This window comes from Canis lupus, chromosome 12 (genome assembly GCF_011100685.1).
Source record: "Canis lupus familiaris isolate Mischka breed German Shepherd chromosome 12, alternate assembly UU_Cfam_GSD_1.0, whole genome shotgun sequence".
In the NCBI taxonomy this organism is placed as follows: Eukaryota; Metazoa; Chordata; class Mammalia; order Carnivora; family Canidae; genus Canis; species Canis lupus.
The window spans coordinates 10,947,641-10,972,951 of NC_049233.1; the positions used below are offsets into that span (position 1 = coordinate 10,947,641).

Sequence of the window (25,311 nt, forward strand, 5' to 3'; positions counted from 1 at the left end):
GAGAACTCTGAATCTGGACATTTGGGGCTGCTCTTTGCAGATGGGAAGACAGAGGCCCAGAGTGGGTGGGGCTGGCTTTCAAGGTCGCAGAGCAGCTGTGGTGCCAGGACCCAAACCGGGTGCCTGAGTTGTAGTGCTGGGCTCCGGGACATGATGCAGTGCTTTACATATGGCACATGGCTCGCTGCCTCTCCCCAGACTGGTTCTCTTGGTGTGTGTGTGCGTGTGTGTGTGTGTAAGTGCAGGGGGGTGCGGTGGCCTGCTTTGGGGAAGCTGAGGGCTGGGCACAGCTGCTGCCTCCCTTCCAGCCCACTCTTTCTCTCCTTCTTGCCAAAGGGAGCAGCATCTCACTGGGTCTTTGGCATTTCTTTTCTCCCAGAGATCAGAGTCGAAAGCCTGGAAAAATGCTCTTCCTAGCCCAGCCTCAAAGCAGCCACAGATCTCCATGGAGGCTGAGGCTTGGGACCTTCATTTAGCTCTTTTCCCAAATCCTAAGCAGGTGCAAACGAGAGAGAAAACTAATAATAAAAATGCAAATGAAAAAAAAATGCAAACGTCTAACATCTATTAAGCATGTCTTATGAGCTTGGCAGGATTCTAAGTGATCTCTACATTCCCATTCACAAACCCTGGGGGAGGCAAGCTTATTATTCCCATTTTGCAGATGAAGAAGCCAAGGTTCAGAGAAGTTAGGTCTCCTGCCTGAGGTTCCCCAGCTCAGCTGGTGAGTGAAAGGAGCCAGGATTCAAGTCAAGGCAGCCTGACTCTAGAACCCCTCTGGTCACAGCCAGCATGCAGGGAAATAATGCAGAGACCTGGCATCTCTCCTCTCCATCTCCTGGTTTTCCAGAGACTCAAAATGGGGTGCCTCCTAGAAGAAACAAATAGACCTAAGAATCAGATCTGGGGTCACACCGAGACTCCCTCATGTGTTGCCTGAGGATTTCTGAGCATTTGGTGGGGCTTGTTTGGGGCTTGGTTGCCCCACCTGTCAAACCGGGATCATTACTCCTATGTTGCAGGAAGCCTCCCAAAATCAGTGGAGAGAAAGGAGCTGGCAGGGACAAGAGGAGGGCTGGAGTGGGGGTGTGAGGCCCCAAATTGCCAGAAGCCCCCAAATGGCCCCAAGCACTGGCCCCAGGTCTAATCCCAGAGGCTTAGGAGGGGTGAGTCTGTAGCTGAGCGAGTTTGATGCCTTGACGCAGAATAACCCAGAACCCCTCAACAAGACCCCCTATCTTTACCCCACTGAGGTGGAGCATCCAATCCTTGGTCACTAAGGAGCCCCAGCCTTTCAGGGAAGCAGCAGATGGGCCCCACAAATGTAACCCGCAAATGACGTTAATGAGGCCCTTCCTTGCTAATTAACAGGTCCACATGACAGGAACCTGAAAAGGCCAGTCTGTCCCAGCAAGCCCCAGCAGGCCTGACCCAGGCACCAGAGAGAGGCCTTTGTCCAAGGGCAGAGGGGACGCTGAAGGTTGGGCTGGGCTGGAGCAGGAAGCCACAGGTTGGGGGGAGGGGAGAGGCCTGGGGGCGGGGCCTGGAGAGGGCCTCTCTTCAGACCCCACCCCCGCCTCCTAGTTAGGACACCTTACTCAGAGAGTGCTCTGCAGACCTGCCCAAGGACTTCACCTGGGGACTGGCTGGAAATGCAAGTCCCCCATCCCGAACCTACTGCATCAGTATCTGATCTTGACAAGGCCCCAGGCGGCTGGATGCACATCAATATTTGAGCTGCCCCTGGGCCGAAATGACTGTGTCTTTTCACCTATCTGAGCCTTTTGAATCTGTTTCCTCAATTGAGAAAACACATGTAGTTTCTAGCATGGTGCCTGGTTCAGTAAATAACTGATAATAATAACGATGATCTTATTGTTATTGTCACTCATTTATTGGCTGGGAGGGAAGGGGCACCCGGTAGCCGGTCTGCTGTGGTCAAGGGAGAGCCTGGCTTTCCGGGGTTGAGCCACAGGGACGAGAGGAGCTTACATAATGGGTGTGCATGTGCGCACTGACCTGCCAGCAAACTGCAGCACGCCTCCAGGGGACAGGAGTAAACAACAGTCTCCTTCACACCCCCACAAGGTACACAGGTCAGCTTTCGGGAGGCCGGTGCCAGCCTGACCCAGGCAGGAAATATGTGCCCAGCTCCAGGGATTCACGGCTTCCTACCTTTTCATCTGGCCAGAGACACAAGGCCAGGGGACCCCAGGAGCAGGGATGCCAGAACCAGCAGCCAGCCCTAGGGAGCATCAGGGTTCTCCTGATCAGGGGCTGGCTGCAGTCCCTGCACATTTATTTAGATCTGCAGAAGTTCCAGGAGGAAAGAGAATAGCCATACCACATCCAGGGAAGGAAACCCCACAAATCTCAAGTCTCCCTGTACAAAAGAATCACCCGAGAGCTGGTGAAAACTCCAGACCCTAGGCCCTCGCCCAGTGATTCTGACATTGTGTGCCTGAGTGAGACCCCAGGAATCTACATTTTTAACAAGTGTCCTATGTGGTTATGACAAAAGCAACTTACATTTGGAGGAACAAGGCAAGAGATATAGGACAACCCACTGCTGGGGTAGGGTGGAGTGGCAGGGGATAGAGAAGGTCGGGTAATTAATCCAAGGAGTCCAGAAAGAGAGATAGCCCTGTTTCTGGCAGCTGCAGCCCAACCCTCATCAAGGAATTTGCAAAGATTCACATCTCTGCGGTCTCAAGCACTTAGCAAACAATCGAGGGGCCTTTTAACATCTCTCTGTGGGCTGGGGGGAGGCTGGAGACTTAATTAAAATTGCATTTGCATTAAGTGAAGCTCTCCTAATAGTTATTAGAATACTTGTCAAGGAAATTGTTTAAAGAAAAACATACTCGTCACCACCGTCACCTGACTGTTTGCATTTTACCCACTGCACCAGCCTACCCTTATGCAAACAGACTTTTACATGGTTGTAGCCACAGTTACTCCTTAATTCCCATACACACCTCCACATCAATTTTCCCCTCTGTTCCACTGCCTGTTCTCTAGGGCCAAATACCACCAGCACCTCAGAGAATGTTACAGACTCCAGGACCCTATGGAATACTAATCTCAACCCCTCTGAGACCTTAGGATGGTCCCAGTTTCCTCTGGTCTACAGCAGCGTTAGGAATTGATGACAAGGGCAGGAAGTGCTCAGAGTCAAAATGGCTTGGACATAATAAATCATACAGTAGTCATCCCTTTTTTTTTTCTTCCTGTAAAGGCCCACCTAGTAAATATTTTTGGCTTTGTGAGCCATACGGTCTCTGTTGTGGCTACTCAGCAATGCCACCGTAGCATGAAAGCAGCCACAGACCATATGTAAATGCTGGGCATGACTGGTTGTTTTAATAAAACTTTATTTATGATAATAGGCCATGGGCCAGATTTGAGCCACGGCTATAATTTGCCAATTCCTGCTCTTAGGGCTTTTCTTTTTAAGAGTCTTCAAACCCCTGCCATGTACGAACCTCAGGCAGCCATTCTGTAGACAGTCTAGACGCTATCCCCATTTCACAGAAGAAAAAAACTGAGGCCCAGGCAGTGGCTAGCCTTTACTCTATAGACAGAGGCAGGTCTGGTACCTCCATCCCATCGCAGAATCTCCAACATTGGCCCCTCCTGTCCCCACTCCAAGCACACGCCCTGTTCAACAGGGAAGAAGACCTGGGCTACACCCACTGGCACCCCTGGGAAACACCCCGGAAACACTGGGAGCCATCCTGCTGGGTGCACGTTGTTTTCCACCCCCTATGTGCAGGGTGCAACCAGGCTGAGTCAGCTGGAGGCCCAACCCTGCCCTGGGAATGGGAGGAACTGGCCCTGGGGCTCCAGCCCTGCCCCAGCTGGTGAAGGCTGCAGCTGGCCAGAGGTGACAGGACACGATGCTTTCACTTCTCTCACCAGAGGGACTGATCCCCACCAGCAGCCTGATTAGTGCAGGCAAAAATATAGAGAAGGGTCTCTGGCATTTTTAAGGTCTCCCCTCAGGAAAGGAATGTGTGTGTGTGTGTGTGTGTGTGTATGTGTGTGTGTGCGCGTGCGCGTGTGTTGGGAGAGGGGTGGCAGGAAACACGTTCTCAAGCAGGTGTCCCTCAAGTCAAATTCACCCTTGAATCGCCTCCCAGTAAGTTAATGCAGCAAGCTGGCTAAGAGTGTGGTCTCTGGAGCCTGGCTGCGGGGTTCAAATATCAGCTCTGCCTCAAGAGGGAAATTTTGGGGGTACTGGAAGTGTTCTCAAACCGAATTGTATGGCTGCACAACTCACGGAGTCTACCAATAATCAATGAATTGTATTCTTAAGAAAATCCTGGCTTGGCCATATAAAGCTGTGTGATCTTGGGCATGTTACTTACCCTCCCTCTGCCTCAGTCTTCCCATCTGACCAACAGGAATTATAGTACCTGCATCATCAACTACAACGGGATTGCTAGGGGATCCCTGGGTGGCTCAGCGGGTTAGCGCCCCCTTCAGCCTAGGGCGTGATCCTGGAGTCCCAGGATGGAGTCCTGCATCGGGCTCCCGGGCTCCCGGGCTCCCTGCATGGAGCCTGCTTCTCCCTCTGCCTGCGTCTCTGCCTCTCTCTCTCTCTCTCTCTGTCTCTCATGAATAAATAAATAAAATCTTTAAAAAAAAACACAAAACAAACAAAAGGATTGATAGATGAGGGTTCAACAAGTCAACAACATAAGGACTTTGGAACGGTATCTTGCACCTAACAAGGGGTCAGCAAGCATTTGCTACATGGGCGGGGAGAGGTGTTGGAGCTTCAGAGTCAGACTTGGCAACACACATGTACTAGTAAGTTCCTAAACTGTGCCTCCAAACTGCTCTGCCCCTCCTCGCCTTTGTTCCTGCTGTTTGCTCTGCAAAATGCTGGATGCCCTTCCGTCTCAGCTCGAACGCTAGTTCCTTTTTTTTTTTTTTTTGAAAGATTCTATTTATTCATGAGAGACAGAGAGAGAGAGAGAGAGAGGCAGAGACACAGGCAGGGGGAGAAGCAGGTTCCATGCAGGGAGCTCCCCATGTGGGACTTGATCCCGGGTCTCCAAGGACCAGGTGCTGGGCTGAAGGCGACGCTAAATTGCTGAGCCACCGGGCTGCCCTCAAATGCTAGTTCCAATCACAAGTCATCTCTCTTCTCTGCTCCTTATGCACTTCGTTTTTTTTTTAATTTTTTTTATTATTATTTATTTATGATAGGCACACAGTGAGAGAGAGAGGCAGAGACACAGGCAGAGGGAGAAGCAGGCTCCAATGACCGGAGCCCGACGTGGGACTCAATCCCGGGTCTCCAGGGTCGCGCCCTGGGCCAAAGGCAGGCGCTAAACCGCTGCGCCACCCAGGGATCCCTGCACTTCATTTTTTATAGCAAAGGCTCAGAACGGTCTAAATGGCATATGGTTAGCTCTGTTCCCCCACTGGCCTGAGATCCTTGGGCCAGGGAGAGGTGATATCTTGCTTGTCCTGCTCCTGTCCAGGTGACTTGTGTCCCATCTATGACAACCCAGGTGCTGAACTGAATCCAACAGCAGGGGCTGAGCTATATACCACCCTCTTGTGGGTCATGGTACAGTGGCCATAGAGGTCAGTGAAGATGATGGGGTGACCACGAAGGTAGGTGAGCTAAAACAGTGATGGGCGAATTAAGTGAATTGCTGTCCCCATCCAGCCGGTTTCCCTCAGTTATAGAGGGTACAAATCGCAAAAAGATGCAGTGATCAGGTGACCCAGAGCCAGGACCCAGGGCTGGGCTGGCACCGTGATCCCGGATGCCTGCAGAGGCATACCAGCCTGCCTCAAGGGTCCAAGGGCGGCTACGGGTCAGGAGGGACTTCCTTGTCCCATCTTGGGCTCCTGCGTCTCGGCCTATTGACAACCCAGGCCCCACGCTGAGCTGGCATGAGCCTGTGACCCCAGTGAGCCACTCCATGTCTTGCACCGACTGCTGTCTGGCCAGCAGTGGCTTCCGTTGGCTTTTCCCGGGCCTCCCGGTGCAGAGCCAAGCGTGCCAGCGCCCAGATCGCAGCCCCCTCTCTGTGCCTATGATCTGGGCCAGGAGAGGAAGGGAGCGGGGCAGACAGGGTGAGGGCTGCAGGGACAGCCCCTAGTCCTCGACTGGGGGCAGGAGACACTACGGACCCGCGGTGCAGCCGGCGGAGGGGGGCGCGTCGCCCAGCCCGGGAAGCCCTGCGGACCACGAGGAGTCGGACCTCATCTGCACGGAGGAGGGAGAGTGCCGAGCCCGGGGCTCCCCTCCCGGCGGCGCCTCGGCGGCGGGGCGGCAGGTTGCGACGTGTTCCTGCCCCGCCGCTCGGGGCCGCGCCTCCCGCCTCGCGCCTCGCGCCTCCCGCCTCCCCGAGGCCGCCGCGGCCGCCCGCGCTCACCCAGCTCGCGGCTCCCCTCCTCCGGGGCCTCCCGGGTGAAGATCCAGGGGGGGTTGGTGGCGTAGAGGGAGGTGCCCGCGGGGTTGGCGTGCTTCCTGCCGAAGAGTTTGCTAAAGGTGCCCTGCACCGTCTGGCTCTTCTTCATGCTGCCGCCGGCCGCGCGGCGCCCCGGGAAGGAGCCCCCCGCCGCCGGCCCGGCCCGGGCCCGGCCCCAGCTCCGCACCGGCTCCCCGGGCCTCTAGCGGGCCATGCCGCCCCGGCCCGGCCGGCTCCCCGCCGCGCGCCCCGGCGACAGGTGCTGCGGGCGCCGCCGCTCGCCGGGAAATGCGAGCTACCTGGGCAGGTAAGAGGCTGCGGCCGAGGCCGGCCCCGCCCCGCCCCGCCGCACCCCCCCCCCCCCCCCGGCCGCATTCCTGCCCGCCTCCTTCTACAACAGGCCATTGTTGGCACGGCCGGTGGGCTGGGGACCTCGCCCGCCCCCCACGCCCCGCCTGGAAGTCGAGCCCCGGCCTCCCCCGGGCCCTCGGGGCCTCCTGCCCGCCCCGCCCCGCCCCGCCCCGCTTCTCCCGGGGCCGGGGAGGACGCGGCCGGTTCCCGACTTGCGAGGAGGTTCGAGGCCGGGTCGATATGCGCGCTCGGGACCAGGCTGGGGACGCCGCAGGGTTCTCCGCGCCCCCAAAACTGTGGGCCGCGAGCCTTCCGTGGGTGATAAGGAAGTGCCCACTGGAAAAAAAAAGAAAAAGAAAAAGAAAAAGGAGGAAAAGCAATAAAGGAGTATCCCCACCGGATGGCAAAGGTGGAAAACAGCCGCGGTGAGAGAGCTCCAAAGAGAACCGTACGATGGGATGACTAAATCTTGGCATTTTTTGTACATCAAATTCCCTTTTCTTTTTGAGAAGTCAAGTGAATATAATTTTTAGAAACCCAAGGTGAGCCGGGTGCACCTGGATCCAGTTCCCTTCCCAGGGAGAGGAGCTGTGGCCCTCAAAAGTGCTCGGAGAAAAAAAAAAAAACAAAAACAAAAAAAAAGTGCTCGGAGAACAATCCTAGCTGAGGTGGGCTGGTTCCTCCTAGGGAGGGTCCTGGGGGGTTGATGACTGGGTGGCCCCGTGCTAGGTGCTGAGAGTAGGGGACTAGCCAGGCCAAGGCGGTGGATTTCCATGCTTCCTGGAGGCAAGAGTGGATGGCTGCGTGGGGGTGCCAGTCACAGGCGACAGAGTGCTTCCTCTGAGCCTCCCACCCCAACCCAGACAGTTGCAGTTGTCCAGCTCTTTGTACTAAAGGCAGTTGATTCCCCTTCAACTTTTCATTCTGAAACATTTGAAAGACTAGTAAAATGACCACCTGTACACCTTTCTCCTGGATGGTCAACACATCACCACATTTGCTCAGGTGCCCTCTCTCTCTACATGCACACACCTACACGCGCCTTTTTATTTTTCCATGTTCATCTTGCTGAAGATGGAAACTTGTAGATATCCTGGCCCATCTCCCCATGCATACCAATACTTCAATATCCATTGCTAATAATAAGGATATTCTTCTAAATGACCACAATACAGTTACCACAATGAAGTATGAAAAATTTCCCAATTATCTCCCAAATGTAATTTTCATTTATTTTTTTTGTCCAATCCACACTCCAGCCAAGATTCACACATTGCATTTGCTTGTCATGTGCCTTTACATATTTAGTACCATTGCCTACTTTTGTTTTTCATGACAGTGACATTTTTTAAAAGTCCCCTTTACTTGCTCCAGGTTAAGGGACAGGATGAGTTGGGCTTTTAGGGCTTGTGGCTATGAGGTCATTATTTTCTCAGCAGGAGGGAAGAGACTGAGGAACCGATGGGCTAGGGGTGGGGTGGGGACAGGAGCATCTTTAGAAACACTTGTGTTCCCCAGATGTTCTTGGTTGGAGACATGCCTGTGGTCAACCATGTCTTACCCCACCCACTACCATGGCACTCTTGGAACCTATTGCCATTCATTCAAGGAGTAGTTGTGGAGGCTCTCCCAATTGCCTGGTTCTGGGTTGAGGGTTTGGGGGTACATGGGAATATAAGCGAATTACAGAAGTTTTATTTCTACCATGGAGGATCTTGAGGTCTCATTAGGGAGATGGATTTAATGATTCAAGATGGCAGGCCACGATGACTAAGTTCAGAATAGTCATTGGTGTCACTCATTACACATAGCAGGAATTCAGAGGCGGGGAAGTCAACATGGGCTGGAGAAGTCCAGGAAGGCTTCTTGGGAGAATTGAGACTTGAGCTGGCCCATGAAAGATGACAAGGATGTTAATAGAGAAGGGAAGGAGCTGTTCTAGCATATGCACATACCCATACCATCCATCCCTCCAACCTCCTACTTCTGCATCATGGTTCCTCCTACCGTCCACACAGGGAAGGCACAAGGGAAACCCAGATGCCCCATCATGCCCTGGACATCATCATAACCTGCCCAAGGGCTCTAGACACTCAGGCATGATACAGAGGCTTCCTTCCTGGAGACCTTGGAGGCTTGAAGTGCTCCCATTTAGGGTAGCTCCTGGGCTCTTCTACTCTGGACCACCCCCAAGCAGAGCCACTGAGGAGGAGCTCCATTTATATGCAACATCCACTACACACTTAGTATTCTGGAGAACTGTTCTGTGCCAGCTGTGGGCTGCAAAGGATCCAGAGAAATCAAAGACATGGCATCAAAGTTCAAGTTGCTTTCATCTATTTGGAGACACACACACACACACACACACACACACACATGATTAGGGGAAGTAATGGGGAGGAGAAGACAAGGGGGACAGAGGTTCAGAGGGGCAGCAGTCAGGGTAAGCTGGAGCATCTGGGGAGGGCACGCAGGAGGCTCAGCATGGTGGAAGCTGGGAACTGCGGGGTGAGAAGGAAGTCACGACAAGGTTGGCCAGGGTATCCTGGGCTTAAAAACACCAGTGGGTAAGATTGGAAACAGCCTAAATTGTCCATCGGGAGATGACTGTTTAAATAAATTACAGCACATCCACACAATGGAATAATAATGCAACTCAAAAGAAGAATGAGTCAACTGACTGTGTCCAGTTATCTCCAAGATAAACTGATAAACTGTTGACAAAACGGTGTGTGTAGTTTGCTACTATTGGGGCAGGATAAGTAGGTTCTTATTTGCCTGTTTGTATTGGCACAGAAGAACTTTGGAGAGATGCATAAGAAACTGATAGAAGTGGTTACTGGGAGTGGAGATGGAGGGAACTGGGCAAATGGGATAGAAGTGGGCGGGAGAGGGATCCCTGGGTGGCTCAGCGGTTTGGCGCCTGCCTTTGGCCCAGGGTGCGATCCTGGAGACCCGGGATCGAATCCCAGCTTCCAGTGCATGGAGCCTGCTTCTCCCTCTGCCTATGTCTCTGCCCCTCTCTCTCTCTCTCTCTCTGTGTGTGTGACTATCATAAAATAAAAAAAAAAAAAAGAAGTGGGAGAATTTTGAGCCTAAAATGCTTTTTTTTTTCTTTAAGATTTTATTTATTTATTCATGAAAGACACACACACACACACACACACACACACACACAGAGAAGCAGACTCCATGCAGGGAGCCTGATGTGGGACTTGCTCCTGGGACTCCAGGATCACACCCTGGGCCAAAGAAAGGCAGGCACTCAACAGCTGAGCCACCCAGGTATCCCGCTTTTTTCATTTTCCAACCATGTAAATATATTTGATGTTTAAAATTAAAGAAAAAGTGTGTCAGCCACACTTCAATTAAAAATAAAGAAAAATAAATAGGGGCATCTGGCTGGCTGGCTCAGTCAGTTAAGCAGCTGCCTTCAGCTCTGGGTCTACAATCCCAGGGTCCTGGGATCAAGCCCCATGTCCCGATCCCTGCCCAGCAGGGAGTCTGCTTCTCCCTCTCCCTCTATCCCTCCCTCCCCTTGCTCACGCTCTGTCTCTCTCTCAAATAAATAAAATATTTTTTAAAAAATAAAGAAAAATTTAAAAAAATAAAATAAAAAAATAAAAAAGAAATAAAGAAAAATTAAAAAGAAATAAGTAGGCAGGAGAGTCTAGAAGTATGGTCTGTAACCCAGAAGCATCTGTATCACCTGAGATCTTACTAGAACTATAGAACCTACTAGAACTGTAGAAACCCTCTCCCTGACATTGAGCAACCTCTCTGGGCCTCAGTTTGTTTGTCTGTCAAACAGGCTATTAATTTAAGGTTGTCATGAGATGCAGTGAGCTGATGGATTAAGGTGCCCAACAAAGGATCTGTGTTTTAACAAGGTCCCCAGGTGACTCAGGAGCTTGTGAAGGTTTGAGGATCTGTGGCCTAGAATCAGTGGTTACCAGGAGGAGGCACTGGTGACTGGTAACAGCTGGGGGGTTTTGTGTATTTGCTTTTTTAAGTAATCTCTACACCCAACGTGGGGCTCGAACTTACCACCCTGAGATCACGCGTGGCACGCTCCGCTGACAGAGCCAGCCATGCCCTCCAACAGCTGTATTTTGAAGATGTTCATCTAGTAGCGGATGAAGGACAATGGGAAGAAATGTAGGCTGAGGGGCTAAGTCAAGCTGCTCGATTGATCTGTTAATTGGTTAGTTAGTTAATTAATACAAGCAGTTGTAGGGGGCCATGGGGGGCAGGACTAGTCTGCTGGTGGTAGCAACAGAGCCAAGCTTTTCTGTGGGACATTTCTTAGGGAGGAAGGAAGGTGTTGATGGACAGTTTGCACACAGGGGAAGTAAAAAATGCTCTGATGTGCTCGCTTCGGCAGCACATCTACTAAAAAATGCTCTGAGCCTGTTTCCTCGTCTGCAGTGGGGGAGCAAGAGTGGCCCTCATAGTGTTGTCAGGAAGATGCAGTAAGATCATGGGTGTGAAGTGCCAGCACAGGGCCTGGTGCCCGCAGGCCACCCCCCCTCTGAAGCATTTGTTCATTTCTCTGCCCTGTTGACTCCCTTGCTTTCTGGGGGTGTTTTGGCTGGGATTGGGGGAGGAGAGGGAATCCGTGTGATCGTGAACAGCAGAAGGCCATCGGGCTGCAGAGTCTGGATGTCAAGGTTCTTTCTGCCCATCCCCCCACTTCACCCGGATTTCAGTCGCCCATTGGCAGGGGCTGCGTGGGGGGCAGTCTCTGGAAAGCCTGGGTTCAACAGGGGGCACTCCCTCTCCACCAGTCCAGCTCCCAGCAACACCTCAACCTGCTCCCCTGGTAAAAGAAACAGCCCAATAACAGGCTCTCCTAGAAACAGCCAAAGCCCAATCCTGTAATTAAATCTTGGTTCAGCAATTACTTAGTAACAAGAGCCGACTTTACTGGCCGCTTCTGGACTGTGGGGTGAAATTGGGGCCCAGACACTATAGTCTTCCCAGAGACTCGGCTCGGACTTTGTCAGATTTATGGCTTTCCCTACATCCAATGAAGCCAAGCACTCCTGGCTGAGAGAGTGCACTCCCAGTAGGAGAAGTGCAGGCCTGAGAGGTCCTGAGGTTCCCCTTCACCCCCACCTGGGTGACCCTGCAGGGACAAAGGTCAGCACTCCCAATTCCCACTTGCTACTGAGCTATGGATCATCTGGTCCAGCCTCTTGTTCCAGGCTGGAGACACCTTTTGCCAGAACAGCCCCTGAAACTTTCCTTTGGCCTCTGGTGGGGGGGTGGGCTCCGTCCCCTGACTTCTGCATTCCTCTGGCCAGGTGGGTGCCAGGAGATGAGGTCAGGCTAAGAAGAAGTCCAGCTCGCGGGAGGCAGAGGGAGACTCCCACATCCTGAGAGCGGGCTCAGAGAAAGTCATTACCTGGTGCCCAAGAGTGTGGAGATCAAGCACAGCCCTGGGTGGGGGAGTGGTATGTTGCGGGGTGCTGGGGAGAGACACATTTCCCTTGGTAACTAACCATGGGCTCTGCCCAGAGGACCATGCCAGAGTGGGAAGGATCCTTGCTGGGAAATAGGTTTGAATCCTGACTCTGCTGTTTAGCAAGGGTGTGGCCGTGGCCGAGCTACCACCTGAGTGTGTCAGTTTGTTCATCTGAAAAACAGGGGCTATTATGTGAGGTTATTATGAGATTCAACAAGATAGTGGGTCAAGGCATCTGAGAGGCTGACTCATGGTAGGTACCTAGAGGCTGCATGCTCCTGCCCCTGTTCCCAGTCCGACTTTGGGTGCAGAGGGGCTACCCGGGGAACAGCAAAGAGAACAGTAGCCCCGACAGGCTGGAAGAGGGCAGTGACAATTCAACAAAAGAACCTCAAGAAGGAAAGTTCCACTGGGGCCCAGGACACGGGGTGGGGCGGACGTCTGCAAGATCGCCTTGAAGCCCAGGCAAAAACATTCCATCATAAAACACGTCCTGAAATTTGAAATCACGTGTGTGTGCACATGCGCACTTAAAAAAATAAATAAAAGGTTGCTAAGTACAAAAAGCAAAAAACAAAACTCCATGTAGATTGTGACTACAGATATATAAACTGTATTTGTAAATGGCCAGGGATTGGAAAGGAACAGAACCATGGAGAAGATTCAGCTGGAATGCCAGGACTACATGTGGGGTTTTTTGTTTTGTTGTTGTTGTTTTTTTTAAGATTTTATTTATTTGTTCATGAGAGACAGAGAGAGAGAGAGAGAGAGGCAGAGACACAGGCAGAGGGAGAAGCAGGCTCCATGCAGGGAGCCCGACGTGGGACTCGATCCCAGGTCTCCAGGATCACGCCCTGGGCGGAAGGCGGCGCTAAACCGCTGAGCCACCTGGGCTGCCCTGTTTTTCGTTTTGTTTTGTTTTGTTTTGTTTTGTTCACTTTTTAGTAATGTGCTCTGCTGGTAGGTCATTTGTTTTAACTGAAAAGTCCATAGATAAGAAAGAACACAATTTAACATGGGATGCATTTTATTTTTATTTTTATTTTTTGCATTTTCTTTTAAAGAGTACTAGAAGGGAGAACCTGGAGATGCATATTCTAGAGCCACTTCCACCACTAACCTCCTGTGAGACCATGGAGCTATCCTGAGCCTCAGTTTCTCCATCTGTACAATGGGAGGGTGGGATTCAGTACTCACTCGGGTGTGGTTTCATGTCTGAGTAAAATGCTCATTGGCTGGCAGAGCAGGAGCAGAACAACAAATAAGGCTGTCTGGCACCTTCTGTGTGAGGAGGTGACTCTGGCTCCCAGGAGAGAGTGACAGCTGGGTTGTAGTAAGCATTGCCTGGGACACCAGGACCTGTGTGCAGGCTGTGGGAGCTTCAAACGTTCTGGATTAGTCCATACCCTCCAGGAATCAGCACAGCCCCACATACTTCTCACGGGCTCTGCAGAACAGCCCTTGAGCTGGGACTTTGAGCCCTGGGTGCCTTTCTCTGTGAGCCAACCTGGGTCTGGCTTACCTCCACCTCTCCCTGAGATCTGGAAGGAACAGCCACTGAGCATCTCTTCTGTGTCAGGAGTGGGGCCGAGTGGATTGCATGTATAACCCACTGCCATCATCAGCGCCACAAGGGACGGGACAATATACTCCTCATATGGGTGGAGAAAAGACTTTAAGTGATGTTTACTCCTAGTCTGTGACAAATCAATTCTGCTCTTAGGAATATGCCCCCAGAGAAATCATAGAGGGCCAAGGAGGTGATATCAGTGCAGTGTTGTCTGTGGGGATGGGGAGTTGGAGGCCCCCGGGTAGGGGGGTCTGGGAGGAGCAGAGACATAAAATGTGGTGGATGCACTGCATCGACTACATCACGATCAGAAGCGAGGAACCAGATGCTGGTAACAGCAACACAGATGGATCTTAGAAATCAGTAGGGAGCCATCAAAGTAAACAGAATGAGGTCTAAAACACAGCATGCCACTTATGTAAATGAAAACTGCCTGCATGCAAAACAAGAATACATATATTTTGTAAGAATATATGAACAAGAAGATGCTCATTAAGTACATTAGAATGGTTGCCTCCGGCGGGGGTGGGTGGGGAATGTGGTTGGAGACTGGAGATGAAGGGGGAAAATTAGTGCAAGAGAGGAGTCCTTTGTAGACCAGGGGTGGTAATGCACCATGCACAAGGTGTATGAATAACTCAGCCCTCTGTACTTGAAGTCCGGCAAAGGAAAAACAAATAGGATCAGAGAGGCCAAGTAATTTGCCCAAACCGCACTGCAGGTGAGGAGAGGTGGAAAGACTGTCCAAATCACCAGGCCTATATAGAGCAGGGCGGTAGCAGGGCACTTTGGCAGCAGAGAGGCAGGAGGGGTGGCTGTGTGTGGCAAGGTGTGTGGGGGTACCTGGTGAGTTTCCTGTGCTCCAGTTCAGCCCACTGAGGAGTACAGGTCAGTCCTTACCCTCCAGGAACTTTGATGATGAATAAAATGAGATGATGCTTGGAGTGTGGCAAAGAAGTCAGAGAAAGGTGGTCTTCCAGGAGGCAAGACTAAGTCGGTATCATCTGGGGTTTAGAAATAATAACTCCTCGCACCTACCTTGCAGCAGGCACTGCTCTAAGCTCATGGTGGTGAGGTGGGTGGTGTGTGCACAACAAGCCTTCCAGGTGGATTCTGTTATCAGATTAGGAATTGAGGCAGAGACAGGTTAAGTGATTTAGGCAAGTCATGTAGCTGAGAAGTGGCAGTGCTGGGATTTGAACCTAGGCAGAGGGGGTCCAGAGGTCATGATCTTTTTTTTTTTTTTAAGATTGATTGACTGATTGATTTGAGAAAGAGAGGGAGAGAGGAGGGACAGAGGGAATGAAGCAGACTCCCCTCTGAGTGTGGGGCCCAATGTGGAGCTCGATGCAGGCAGGGCTCTTTCTCACAACCCTGAGACCATGACCTGAGCCGAAACCAAGAGTCAGATGCTTAACCTACTGAGCCACCCAGGTGCTCCCAGAGGCCACGATCTTAAACCATCCCATGATTTACAAATGAAATAAGACAGATCTGGTTTGACTGGCCAGGCTTTGCTAAAGGAGGTCTCCCCAGCCATGTCCTGTCTTGAGGTCCCCACGAAGAGGGTGGCATAGCCCGGGCTGGAGATGCTCCTGCCAGGGTCCAGGCCTATGGTCAGTCATGGGGGAGGGGTTCCTACGTGAAGTCCTCAGGATGAAATTCAACTCACCTTCCTTCAAATGTTCAAGATGGAGAGACCCAACATCCTCATGGTGCACATATAGAAGCTGAGGCCCAGAAAGGTGGTGGGACTTGTCTCTGATTACCAGGCAACCAGCCCAGCACCTCCCTCTTTGGCTGAGACAAAGTGTGGAGGGGGCTAAGTTGTGGTGATCTGCTCACCAAACCCCTGCCGGTCCCCTGGGCTCCTTCCTGATAGCTTCAGGCCCCGGGCTGGAGCCAGGCCACTTTCCTCGGAGCTGGCAATGCTGGCCACATCTGCCACAATACCGTGTCCCCACTTCCTTCCCTCTCAAGCAAGATAGCATCACCTCAGAGCCTTAGAAATCCCTGATCAGAAGCTCTGGGAAGGGAAGCCCTGATTGCCACACACACACACACACACACACCCCGCCAGGAGCCTCCCCTCCTGGGCCCTCCCACCCTCTCAGAAATTAGGGGTCATTACCATCAGGGTGTGAGATCTGAGCAGTGCACAAGTCATCAACACCCCAACTCCAATCTGCCACAGGGCCCCAAAGTCCACCCCGTAACCCACAGTCAGTGCTGACACAGTGCCAGGAAGGAAACAAGCCCTTGCCCAGCCCAAGCCATTGTGGCAGAGGGCAGGAAGTCACTGGCTTGTTCTATCTCCTTCCCTGGGTCCTATCCCTTCGTCCCCTTTGAAACCCAGGTCCCTCCCATATGTGGGATTTCTGACCCATTCCTAGAAGGTGCCTATCAAGTCTGGTGTTGGGCATGGGTCTGGTTCTTGAAGATGGGGATGGGATGGCCCATTCAGCCACCTACCCATCAATCCAGTTACCTGCTCATACATAATAATAGCTAATACTTACCAAGTGCTTACTCTGTGCCAGGCCCCATCCTGAGTCCTCTGCCCATCCCTAGCAGGTAGAGACCTGTAGTCTACCCATTTTACAGATGAACAGACTGTCAAATACTATCTACAGAGAAGTCAACTACTTGCCGGAGGTCATACAACTAGTAAAATGGTAGAGCCAATTTCAAGCTCGAGGAGCCTGACTCTTGGGCCTGCTATCCTGTCTCTACAGCACAACCACCCAGCATGTTAGCCATTTACTGGCCATCTATCTATCCATTCACCCCCAGGCACCCTGCCCAGCCTCCTGTCCACAGAACAGCATAGGTAGAGGCTTGGAGTGGAAAGAGCAGGGTGTGTTTAAGAAATTAGCTACTGCATAGAGTGAGGGGAAACATAGCAAGAGATGAGGCTAAAAAGGTGAGCAGGTCTCAAATCAGGGGCGTCTGGGCATCCACAGTCTATCTACCTACAAACTTATCCTCCTGCCCATCCACTTTCCCACTCCTCTGTCTGTCCATGCATCCAGCCGTCCCTTCCTCCCTCCCTCCATCATTTCTGCAATGTGGAAGGCAGAGAGAGAGAGAGGGAGACAGAAGGAGAATGGAGAGTTGACTGGGGACATTTCCTCCCTGCTGGTAATTTCTTATGACATGTTGGGGCGCTGGGGGAACATTAGGACTTCTGAAGTTACCTGAGTAACTGGGATCACTTCCTCCTCTCTCTACTCACTCTACTACCCACAAGTCACAGGTCCTGAGAGATTGCGAAAAGAGGGCATCGCAGGGGTCAGGGAAAATGTCAAGGTTAAAAGATCCTTCCAGGCCTTGCGATTTTAGCCCCCAGCCCTGCCTCTGTGTCTCCTTAGGAAGACAGAATTGTGCTGTCAAAGAGGCATCACAATGCCCCTGCCACGCAAATTCTCCCCACCCCAGCACTCCCAGTACTTCCCAAGAGTCCCTGGGAGACCCCGGAGCCCCTGACCACCAGAAACTCCATCTCACCGACAAGAGAGGCCCTGGTCAAGGATGTCCCAGGTGGGATGACATCACAGGGTTGCATCAGGGCAGCCCAAGGCCATAAGAAGCCTGATGGGCAGGAAAGTGTATGAAGGCCCAAGCCTGTGTGGCTGGGAGCTGAGGGCCTCTTATAAAAAACTTGGTTGCCAGCCCACCTCAACCCAACTCTTATTCCCCTACAGTGGAGCCCCTGCTGTCTCCCCAGGGGAGGGGGCAGGAAGGCGGCCACCATCTCTACCCCCTGGTGTTCCTCTGCCCCTTCACTTCCCCAGACACTTCCTGGATGGTCAGTGCGCATTTCCCCTTCTAGGCAAACTTGGTGACAAGTAGCAATGATAGCTAAAGTTTACTGAATGCTCAAGAGATCTAGGCTCTTTATCCAGTATATCTCATTAAATCCTCATGGTGACCCTATGAGGTAGATACTGTAGTTGTGCCCACTTTAGAGGTGGGAAAACTGAGATACAGAATATTTTAAATTCTTGAAAGATCGGCCACCTAGTGCGAGTGGCAGAGCTTGAATTTGAACTCCACGCCACAATGCTACACGGCCTCACAAACGAGGAAGCTAAGGCCCTCGCTTGGCCTCCTCATCTGCTCCCTTCCCAGCCCCTCTGCCCACTGCCGGCCAACCGGCTCTCACCAAGGTTCTGCTGAGCGTGTTTGAAACCTACAGGGGTAACTGCTGGATGAGGCTGATGATAATTACTATTTGCATTTTGCTCGCACAGTTCCCACACTCACTGCCCCCCCATGGCATGCTGGTGAAGGAGACAGCCTCATTATCCTCATCTTGCCAACATGGCAACCAAAGCTCAAGGAGGTTCTGAGCTTTGCCCAAGGCTGCCTGACCTGTAAGGCCAGTGAGGCCCTGAGCTCAGACCTTCACACTCCAAAGCCCAGGCACATTCCACAGGGCCAGGTGCCCTGGGAGGCCTCATCCGCTGCCTCACCCAGTGCCATTTGCATTTCAAGAGGGCACAAGGCCTTCTCCCCAAGAGTGAGGTGCTAATGGTGGAATGTCAGGCTCTGGGTAGGCTAGAGGATGTACCTGTGGGCCGGAGGTATTTGTGAGAGGGCAGTGTCTTCCCAGACCTGCACAAAAACCCTATATGAGGTCTTCTGGCTCTACTTAGAAAGCTTCACTCTTGAGTCACCCTCTTCCCCATTGTAGATCTTGGTAGAAGGGACAGATGCATAGATTTGTGTACCTAAAATGCCTTGGGAGGGTCTGGCTGCGGGGCAGGGCTCATAAAGGGAGAGGTCTCTTCTTTTGGCTCTGCTGGAAATGCAGATAAAAATAGGGTAGTGGGAGGGTACCTGGGTGGCTCAGTGGCTGAGCGTCTGCCTTTGGCTCAGGGTATGATCCTGGGGTCCTGGGATTGAGTCCCACCTCAGGCTCTCTGCAGGAAGCCTGCTTCTCCCTCTGTGTCTCTGCCTCTCTCTCTGTGTCTCTCATGAGTAAATAAATAAAATCTTTTAAGAAAATAGGGTAGTGGGATTTGGAAAGGAGGGTAGGGGCAGGTTAGACCCTTTACCTGCCCTTTAGACTTCCTCGCTCCCTGGAATGGGAGGCTTAAGTGCACACTGCGGGAAGCAGGTAGGAGTTAGAGGTGTTCCTCAAAGCTCTAAAGCAGGCTCCTCAGCCTGGGCACCGATGACATTGTGTGCTGATAATTCCTTACTGGACGGCTGTCCTGGCACCATAAGATGGATATTTATTTATTTACTTATCTATTTGTCTATTTTTAAATATTTTTATTTATTTATCATGACAGACACAGAGAGAAAGAGGTAGAGACACAGGGAGAGGGAGAAGCAGGCTCCATGCAGGGAGCCTGATGTGGGACTCGATCCTGGGTCTCCAGGATCATGCCCTGGGCCGAAGGCAGGCACTAAATAGCTGAGCCACCCAGGCGTCCCACCATACGATATTTAGCGGTATCCCTGGCCTCTACCCACTGGATGCCAGTAGCATCCCCACTGTGACAATCAGAAGTGTCTCCTGGCATTGCCAAATGTTTTCCTGGAGAGAAAAACACCCCAGGTTGTGAACCACTTCTCTAAAGTCACACACGTGCACCCTCCACAGCCCCCCACCTCCCGTGCTCTTGACAGGAGAACCCGAGAGGGGAGGAGATGGTTCAATGAAACCAGACTTGGAAAGTATGCATTCAGGCCCCGCCCTCTCCCTAGAGCTGGCCCTGCTGGGCCCTGGGCTGGCATGGGGTGTTCTCAGCCCTCTGATGTTAGTCACCTGGAGCCCAGCTGGGCCCTCAGAAAGGGCAGGGCAAGACTGGATTGCCTGGGCTTCCTCTTCCTCCTCCCCTTCCTCCTCCCAGGTATCTTATTCCTCCTCCCGGGACTGTCCCTTTGCCCCAGTTTCTATGAGGGCCTCATCCCTGAATGTGCTGGAGGCACTGGGTGCCCCCCTCCCCAGGACCCCAGATGTTGCAGTAGCAGCCACTGAGGCATAGCTGACAGGTGGACCCAAGACAGGAGGGTCCCGGACACCAGCCTCAGAGCCTGAGAAGCAGAGTCCAAATGGCCAAGGCTGAAGGGAGGAGGCCCTGCGGGTCCTCACCTCCACAGCCATGGGAGTATCATGGCCCTTCTGTAGTATCAAAAGGACCAGAGCCCCACATTCTCAGAAACCTACTTAATATACCAAACGTCCTGCAATGTCCAGAACTGCCCCACAACAAAGAATTATCAGCACACAGCATCCGTGGTGCTGGGGGCAGGAAGCCCTGCTCTACAGGGCTTCCTATTTCTATTTATATTAGTCTTACTTGCACGCCCAGGGCCTGGCATGTAAGAGGAATAGTTTTGAATGAATGAATGACTGAACGAAGCAAATAATGTCATATCCCCAGCTCTGCCAAGAGATGGTCATGCCAAAATCCAGCATTCAGTGTCCCTGCCAAACTGGGAGGCCTGGCTGCCTTTCCCTTCAGCTGCTGCCCTGCTGCCCACCGCCACGAGGAAACGAGGGCAGAGATGAATTGGATGAATTGGCAGCCCCAGTCCCACTCCCAGTGCAGTGGCCGTGGTCTGCATCATGGGGGAGAGGATGTGGGCCTTAGGGTCAGCCAGCCCTGGGTTCAGTCCCAGCCTGGTTCTTTACCGGCCACCTGGCCCTAAACGTGTGACTAACCCCTTACTACAGTTTTCTCAACTATAACTAGGACTAGTAATACTATCTTCCTTAAAGGGTAATGTGAGGATTAGAGGAGATAATCTCTGTAAAGAGTTTGATGTGCTCGCAGCAGGTGGTGAAGAACCCCTGCTGATAACGCTGTCAGAGCTCATTTCTGATGTTACCCCTCGGTGTGTAAACTGCACCCCACCCCCAGCACCACTGAGCCCCAGAGAGTCTGGGAAGGCTGCTGAACACTTGTTCGCCCCTGTCTCCAGCTGGGCTGTGGGCCGGCATGGGGGTCAGCCCCAGGGACACAGAGGTGAACAGGGTGAGGTCCTGAACATGGGGAGCAGTTGACAGGCCATTGGAACATTGGTGTGAGCCTGGAAGGACCAGGATTTGGGGTTGGGGTGAGGCAAGCACAGAGCCCAGGGCAGCAAGATGTAAAGTAGCTTTCAGGGGGCCCTGGCTCCTCCTTACAATGCTCACTTGCCCTTGTCCCTGCCTGGCAAAGGACCGCACAGCCAGAAAGGAGGGCCTGCAGGCAGAGAGGAGGGTGAGACGGGGCAGGGGCTGCAGTACCGGAGGCTTCCTGGAGGAGATGTCCAGAGGGTTGCTGGCTTGGAAGGATAGGAAGAATTTTGAAAGGCACAGCAGACAACACACGCGTTCCTGGGTAGGAATCAGAGCCTGCTTGGGAGGAAAGCCCTGGGCAGGTTTGAGTTGGGCAAGTAGTTTGAAATCAAATGCAAAGGAGTGTGCATTATCTCTTGAGTGCCAGGGATTTCCTCTGTAAGATGGCAGGGGTTCAACTTGCAGCAACTCTGTAGGTAGGGTTCCCTCCCGTTTCCCTGCCGGGGCAGGGGCAGGGTTGGAGGGCCATGAGGCTGGGCAGAGTGGGAATGGGTTCCCCTCACAGCAGTAGCCTGGAGGAGCAGGAGAGGGCCAGCCCGACACCCAGGCATCTCATCCTTTGGGTTGTACCGTCATGTCTGTGAAGAATCCCAGTAAGATGGGCATCCGATACCTGGGAGATGGTGTGGGGGGGCTCAAGGGTGAACCAAACAATTCGATCATGGGGCAGTCTTGAGAGTGGCAACAGAGAAGTAAATAAATGTCACTAAATGTGGCCAGTGGGGCACTGGGGTGTCTTCGGGGAGTAGACCTCTGTGCCTAAACAACCGAGAGCGGTGATTGTGAAGAGCTGGCATTGTCACTCTGTAACAATGAGAGGTGTTCTAAAATGGAATGGACTGGCTGGTTGGAAGGGGAACTGCCCCTTAGTAGATTCCAGTTCAATTGGACCAACATTTATTGAGTGCTCACTAAATGCCTTGTTCTGGAGTAAAACAAGGAACAGGACTTTGGAGGCCATTATGTCAAGGGTAAGGGTGAGAATGCACTGCCCTTAAGGAGCTTAAGGCTGAAAGGGGAAAGAGACTCTCCCTGATGGATGAGGGGAGCAGTAGGGGAGGGCTTGCTGGGCTGGGGGAACCGCCTGAGCAAAGGCCCTGAGGCCTGGAAGGACAAGGTGCCACCAGGGGTGATAGGCAGGCAGGCAAGTGCACAGGGTGACGGGAGCCCTGTCCCTAAAGCTCTTGCCTTCCAGGCCAGGGGTCCTAGAGATTTCTGTTCTAGGCAGCAGAGAGCCAAAGACGCTTTGAGGAGAAGAGCTATGTGGTCTGGACATTGGTGTGCAGAGGCCCAGGCTGGAGAGGCCCTGCAGGAGACAGGATGGAGGCCTGGCGGGAGCCAGGGCCAGTTGGGAGCCCCGTGGAGGACACTGACAGACAGCTGGACACGGGGCAGAGGGGAGAGGGGTGAGGGGTTGAGGACGAGCCTGGCTCCCAGCCTCTGAGAAGCAGGCTGAGGTCTGCACTGGAGGGGGTGGGTCAGGGGGCCCTGAGGGTCACCCCGCTCCTGGAGGTGTCTGGCCACCAGAGCTGTCTTGGGGGTGGCTCTGGAAGCTTCTGACCAGTGGCACCTGCCCCCTCACTCCCACCCTTGGCCTTAGCAGTGCAAGCCCCAGAGTCTGATGCCTCAGCTCTCTCCTTCTCCCCACCCCCCAGGACTCAAAGAAACCCTCAGGACCCAGCCGGGAGCCCAAGACACTGTCAAGCAAAAAGGAGAAGTCTCCACGGCCTCCCCTGTCCCGGTCGTGGAAACAGGACCGCGAGCAGACCCTGGCGGCAGCCTATGTGCCCGTGGTGGTAGACCCGAGGGGACAGAGCCTGGAGAAGCTCAGGTTCGGCTTCTACACCTCCCAGTACTCCAACTCCCTGAACCCCTTCTACACCTTGCAGAAGCCCACCTGCGGCTACCTGTACCGGAGGGACACTGACCACACCCGCAAGTGCTTCGACGTGCCTCCTGCCAACCTGGTCTTGTGGCGTACCTAGGCCTCTGCCAGTCAGAAGGCCCCCCACCAGCTACACCCCGACCCCCCCGCAACCCTGGGTCCCGGGGAGAACGGCGGCTTGCTCCCGGGGAAGCAAGGGCTAAGACAGCTGTGCCCGGGCTAAGACAGCTGTGCCGTGCCCACTGTCATCAAAGGCAAAGGGAGGTCTCTGTTCTCGGCAGCAATTAAAGTTTGTCCTTCCTTTCCCTGGCATCTGAATGGGTGGCTGTGGGTGGGTAAACTGAGGCCGCAGGGGGGCGTTTTACGATAGGTTAAGTCCAGAGAGGCCGGAAGACTGGGAAATGAAGCGATAGTTTATGAAACAATGAGACAGAGGAAGCTCTCAAAGGAGCGAGAGGGGTCCTGACAGGGTTGCCAACGTGGGCCTCCACCGACAGTCTTTTATTTAGAACTGACAGGGAACTGTGGCCTTATCATTCCTGGGATGTCTTGGTTTGAATAAGGACTGGTGATAACATTTTTTTTTTTTAAGATTTTACTTATTCATGAGAGACACACAGAAAATCCTGGATTCTCTACTGTGAGGGACCTCTAGGGGGGCTCACATCCTTCTTCCCTACTCACCATCTTCTTTTCAGAGAATGGCATCCAGGGAGGCCTGTGCACTTGCTAGATGGCCTGCCTATCACCCCTGGTGGCACCTTGTCCTTCCAGGCCTCAGGGCCTTTGCTCAGGCGGTTCCCCCAGCCCAGCAAGCCCTCCCCTACTGCTCCCCTCATCCATCAGGGAGAGTCTCTTTCCCCTTTCAGCCTTAAGCTCCTTAAGGGCAGTGCATTCTCACCCTTACCCTTGACGCTCAGCCAGTGAGTCACTCAGGCGTCCCTGGTGATAATATCTTTAATGGCTTCCTTCTTTTAGGGTCTGGCTATTCTTTCTGGTCACAGGTGACTGTCACAAAAAAAGACCCCCACACACACATCTAGGGCAGTATGGTCTGCTTTGTTCCCTTATCTGTGGTTTCCTGACACCTCATCATTTTGGGGATTTCTGTGAGGCTGATCCCGCAGGCCCCTACCTACCTCTCCCTACCCAGCCCCACCAGTCCCTTACTCAAAAAGACTTGATTCTCGGTCCCCTCTCCCCAAGAGAGGCCTCAACACCCCTCCAGAGCCTGAGTCCCGAGCAAAGCTGGTGCTGGCCACACCCTCCCCATAAGCCAAGGTTGGCAACCCCTCCAAAGTCAAGAGAGAGGGAAGTCACCTGAATGCGATTCCACATTGGTGCAGCTGCCGGCCCCCATCCCCCCCCCCCCCCCCCCCCCCCCCCCCGCAGCCCTCATTTTACATCAAACTGCCTCTTCTGACTTGGAGTTCGTTGGTGGGCGGGTGGATTTCCCATCTTGTCTTCTCTCCTCTGGTCCAGAAGAGCCATGAAGGCAGAGGGCCCCTGACGCGGTGCCGGTGCCGGGTGGCCTGAGTGAGTCCCTGGCCACTGCCACCTAGAGGCAGATCCAGCGGTGTGCTGGAGCCAGCTCCCATGGGCCTGAGGGGGAGGACTGGGGGCATCTCTCAACTCCACAGCCAGTGACTTCATGTTGGTGACCTCTGAAGCCAGCAGCAGAGGCCTGCAAACTGGGGTTTCTTTTTTTCTAGACAGCCTGTCGTTAACTCTTTGCCAGCACACCACTGGGTGAATCCATTTCTAGGAGTCCCAGCTCATTCTAGGTGGGGAGATGCATTCAATGGAGCATCCTTTTGGAGCATAAGAGTTTGGGGCTGGGATGGGATGGAGGGACAGGATTCTGGAGATCCAGACATGCATCAAGGCCCCAGGCCTCCCTGGATGCCATTCTCTGAAAAGAAGATGGTGAGTAGGGAAGAAGGATGTGAGCCCCCCTAGAGGTCCCTCACAGTAGAGAGTCCAGGATTTTCTGTTTGTTGTTGGTAGGCGCACTCTCTCTCTCAAAAGTCAGAGGCTTTCCTCAAGTGCCTGGCAATCCTCGGCGGGAAGCCGGCCACTTGGCTTCTGTACCAGGTCTCTCCTGCCCAGTTATCGGTATTTGCGGAGCAGCAGGGGAAGGAGCCTGGGGTCTCTTCGTATGCAGACTTGCCCTTAACTCCCAGCTTCTAGAGCGACCCTTCTCTCTACTCCAGCCTCTCCAGTCCAAAGCTCCAGAATGATCTCCAGCCAGGGGCGAGAGATGGATGCCCAGAGATGTCCATCCTGCTGCCTTGCAGAAGGCATCTGGGGAACCCTTTGCTCCTTCCACAGGCTTTCCACTTGTCCTCCTATTTCTGCTCCACTCCGTCCTGCACCCCAGCTTCCAGGGCACCTCTGCACCCACTCTGAGCCTGCAGAGCCCTGTGCCAGGTGTAGGTGCTGTGTCCCTACCAACCTCCACATCCTCCTGTTCTCTGAAAGTGTTTGGGTTTCGACTTCCTGAGCGCTGAGATCCATCTGCCT

General features: G+C 53.2%; 2 protein-coding genes and 1 long non-coding RNA gene across 5 annotated transcripts in view; 1 reads left to right on the forward strand and 2 right to left on the reverse strand.

The window, feature by feature from the left end:
* The window catches only part of C12H6orf132 (chromosome 12 C6orf132 homolog), a 33,011-nt gene extending 26,410 nt beyond the window's left edge, over positions 1–6,601 (reverse strand). Inside the window, exon 1 of the mRNA XM_038554056.1 lies at positions 6,402–6,601. Within this exon, the coding sequence (XP_038409984.1) occupies positions 6,402–6,546 (145 nt within the window). The 5' untranslated portion in view covers positions 6,547–6,601. The remainder of the gene's footprint in view (positions 1–6,401) is intronic.
* A 1,879-nt stretch (positions 6,602–8,480) lies between these two features.
* Positions 8,481–17,243, reverse strand: LOC119874164. 2 transcript variants are annotated; one of them, XR_005367706.1, is made up of 5 exons: positions 17,023–17,243; positions 15,498–15,625; positions 14,864–14,938; positions 10,836–10,914; positions 8,481–8,675 (listed from the first exon to the last, which is right to left on the reverse strand). It is a non-coding gene; the product is annotated as an uncharacterized LOC119874164 (long non-coding RNA). The 2 variants fall into 2 exon arrangements; XR_005367705.1 differs by lacking the exon at positions 17,023–17,243 and having other exon boundaries at positions 15,498–16,227.
* On the forward strand, positions 17,229–23,093 carry GUCA1ANB (GUCA1A neighbor). Of its 2 annotated transcripts, none has more exons than XM_038554059.1 (2): positions 17,229–17,365; positions 22,559–23,093. In XM_038554059.1, the coding sequence occupies exons 1-2, from the start codon at positions 17,357–17,359 to the stop codon at positions 22,886–22,888; spliced, it is 339 nt and encodes a 112-aa protein (XP_038409987.1). In that variant the 5' UTR covers positions 17,229–17,356; the 3' UTR covers positions 22,889–23,093. The 2 variants fall into 2 exon arrangements, with proteins under 2 accessions (XP_038409987.1, XP_038409986.1); XM_038554058.1 differs by lacking the exon at positions 17,229–17,365 and adding an exon at positions 21,719–21,874.
* The last annotated feature ends 2,218 nt before the right edge of the window (positions 23,094–25,311 follow it).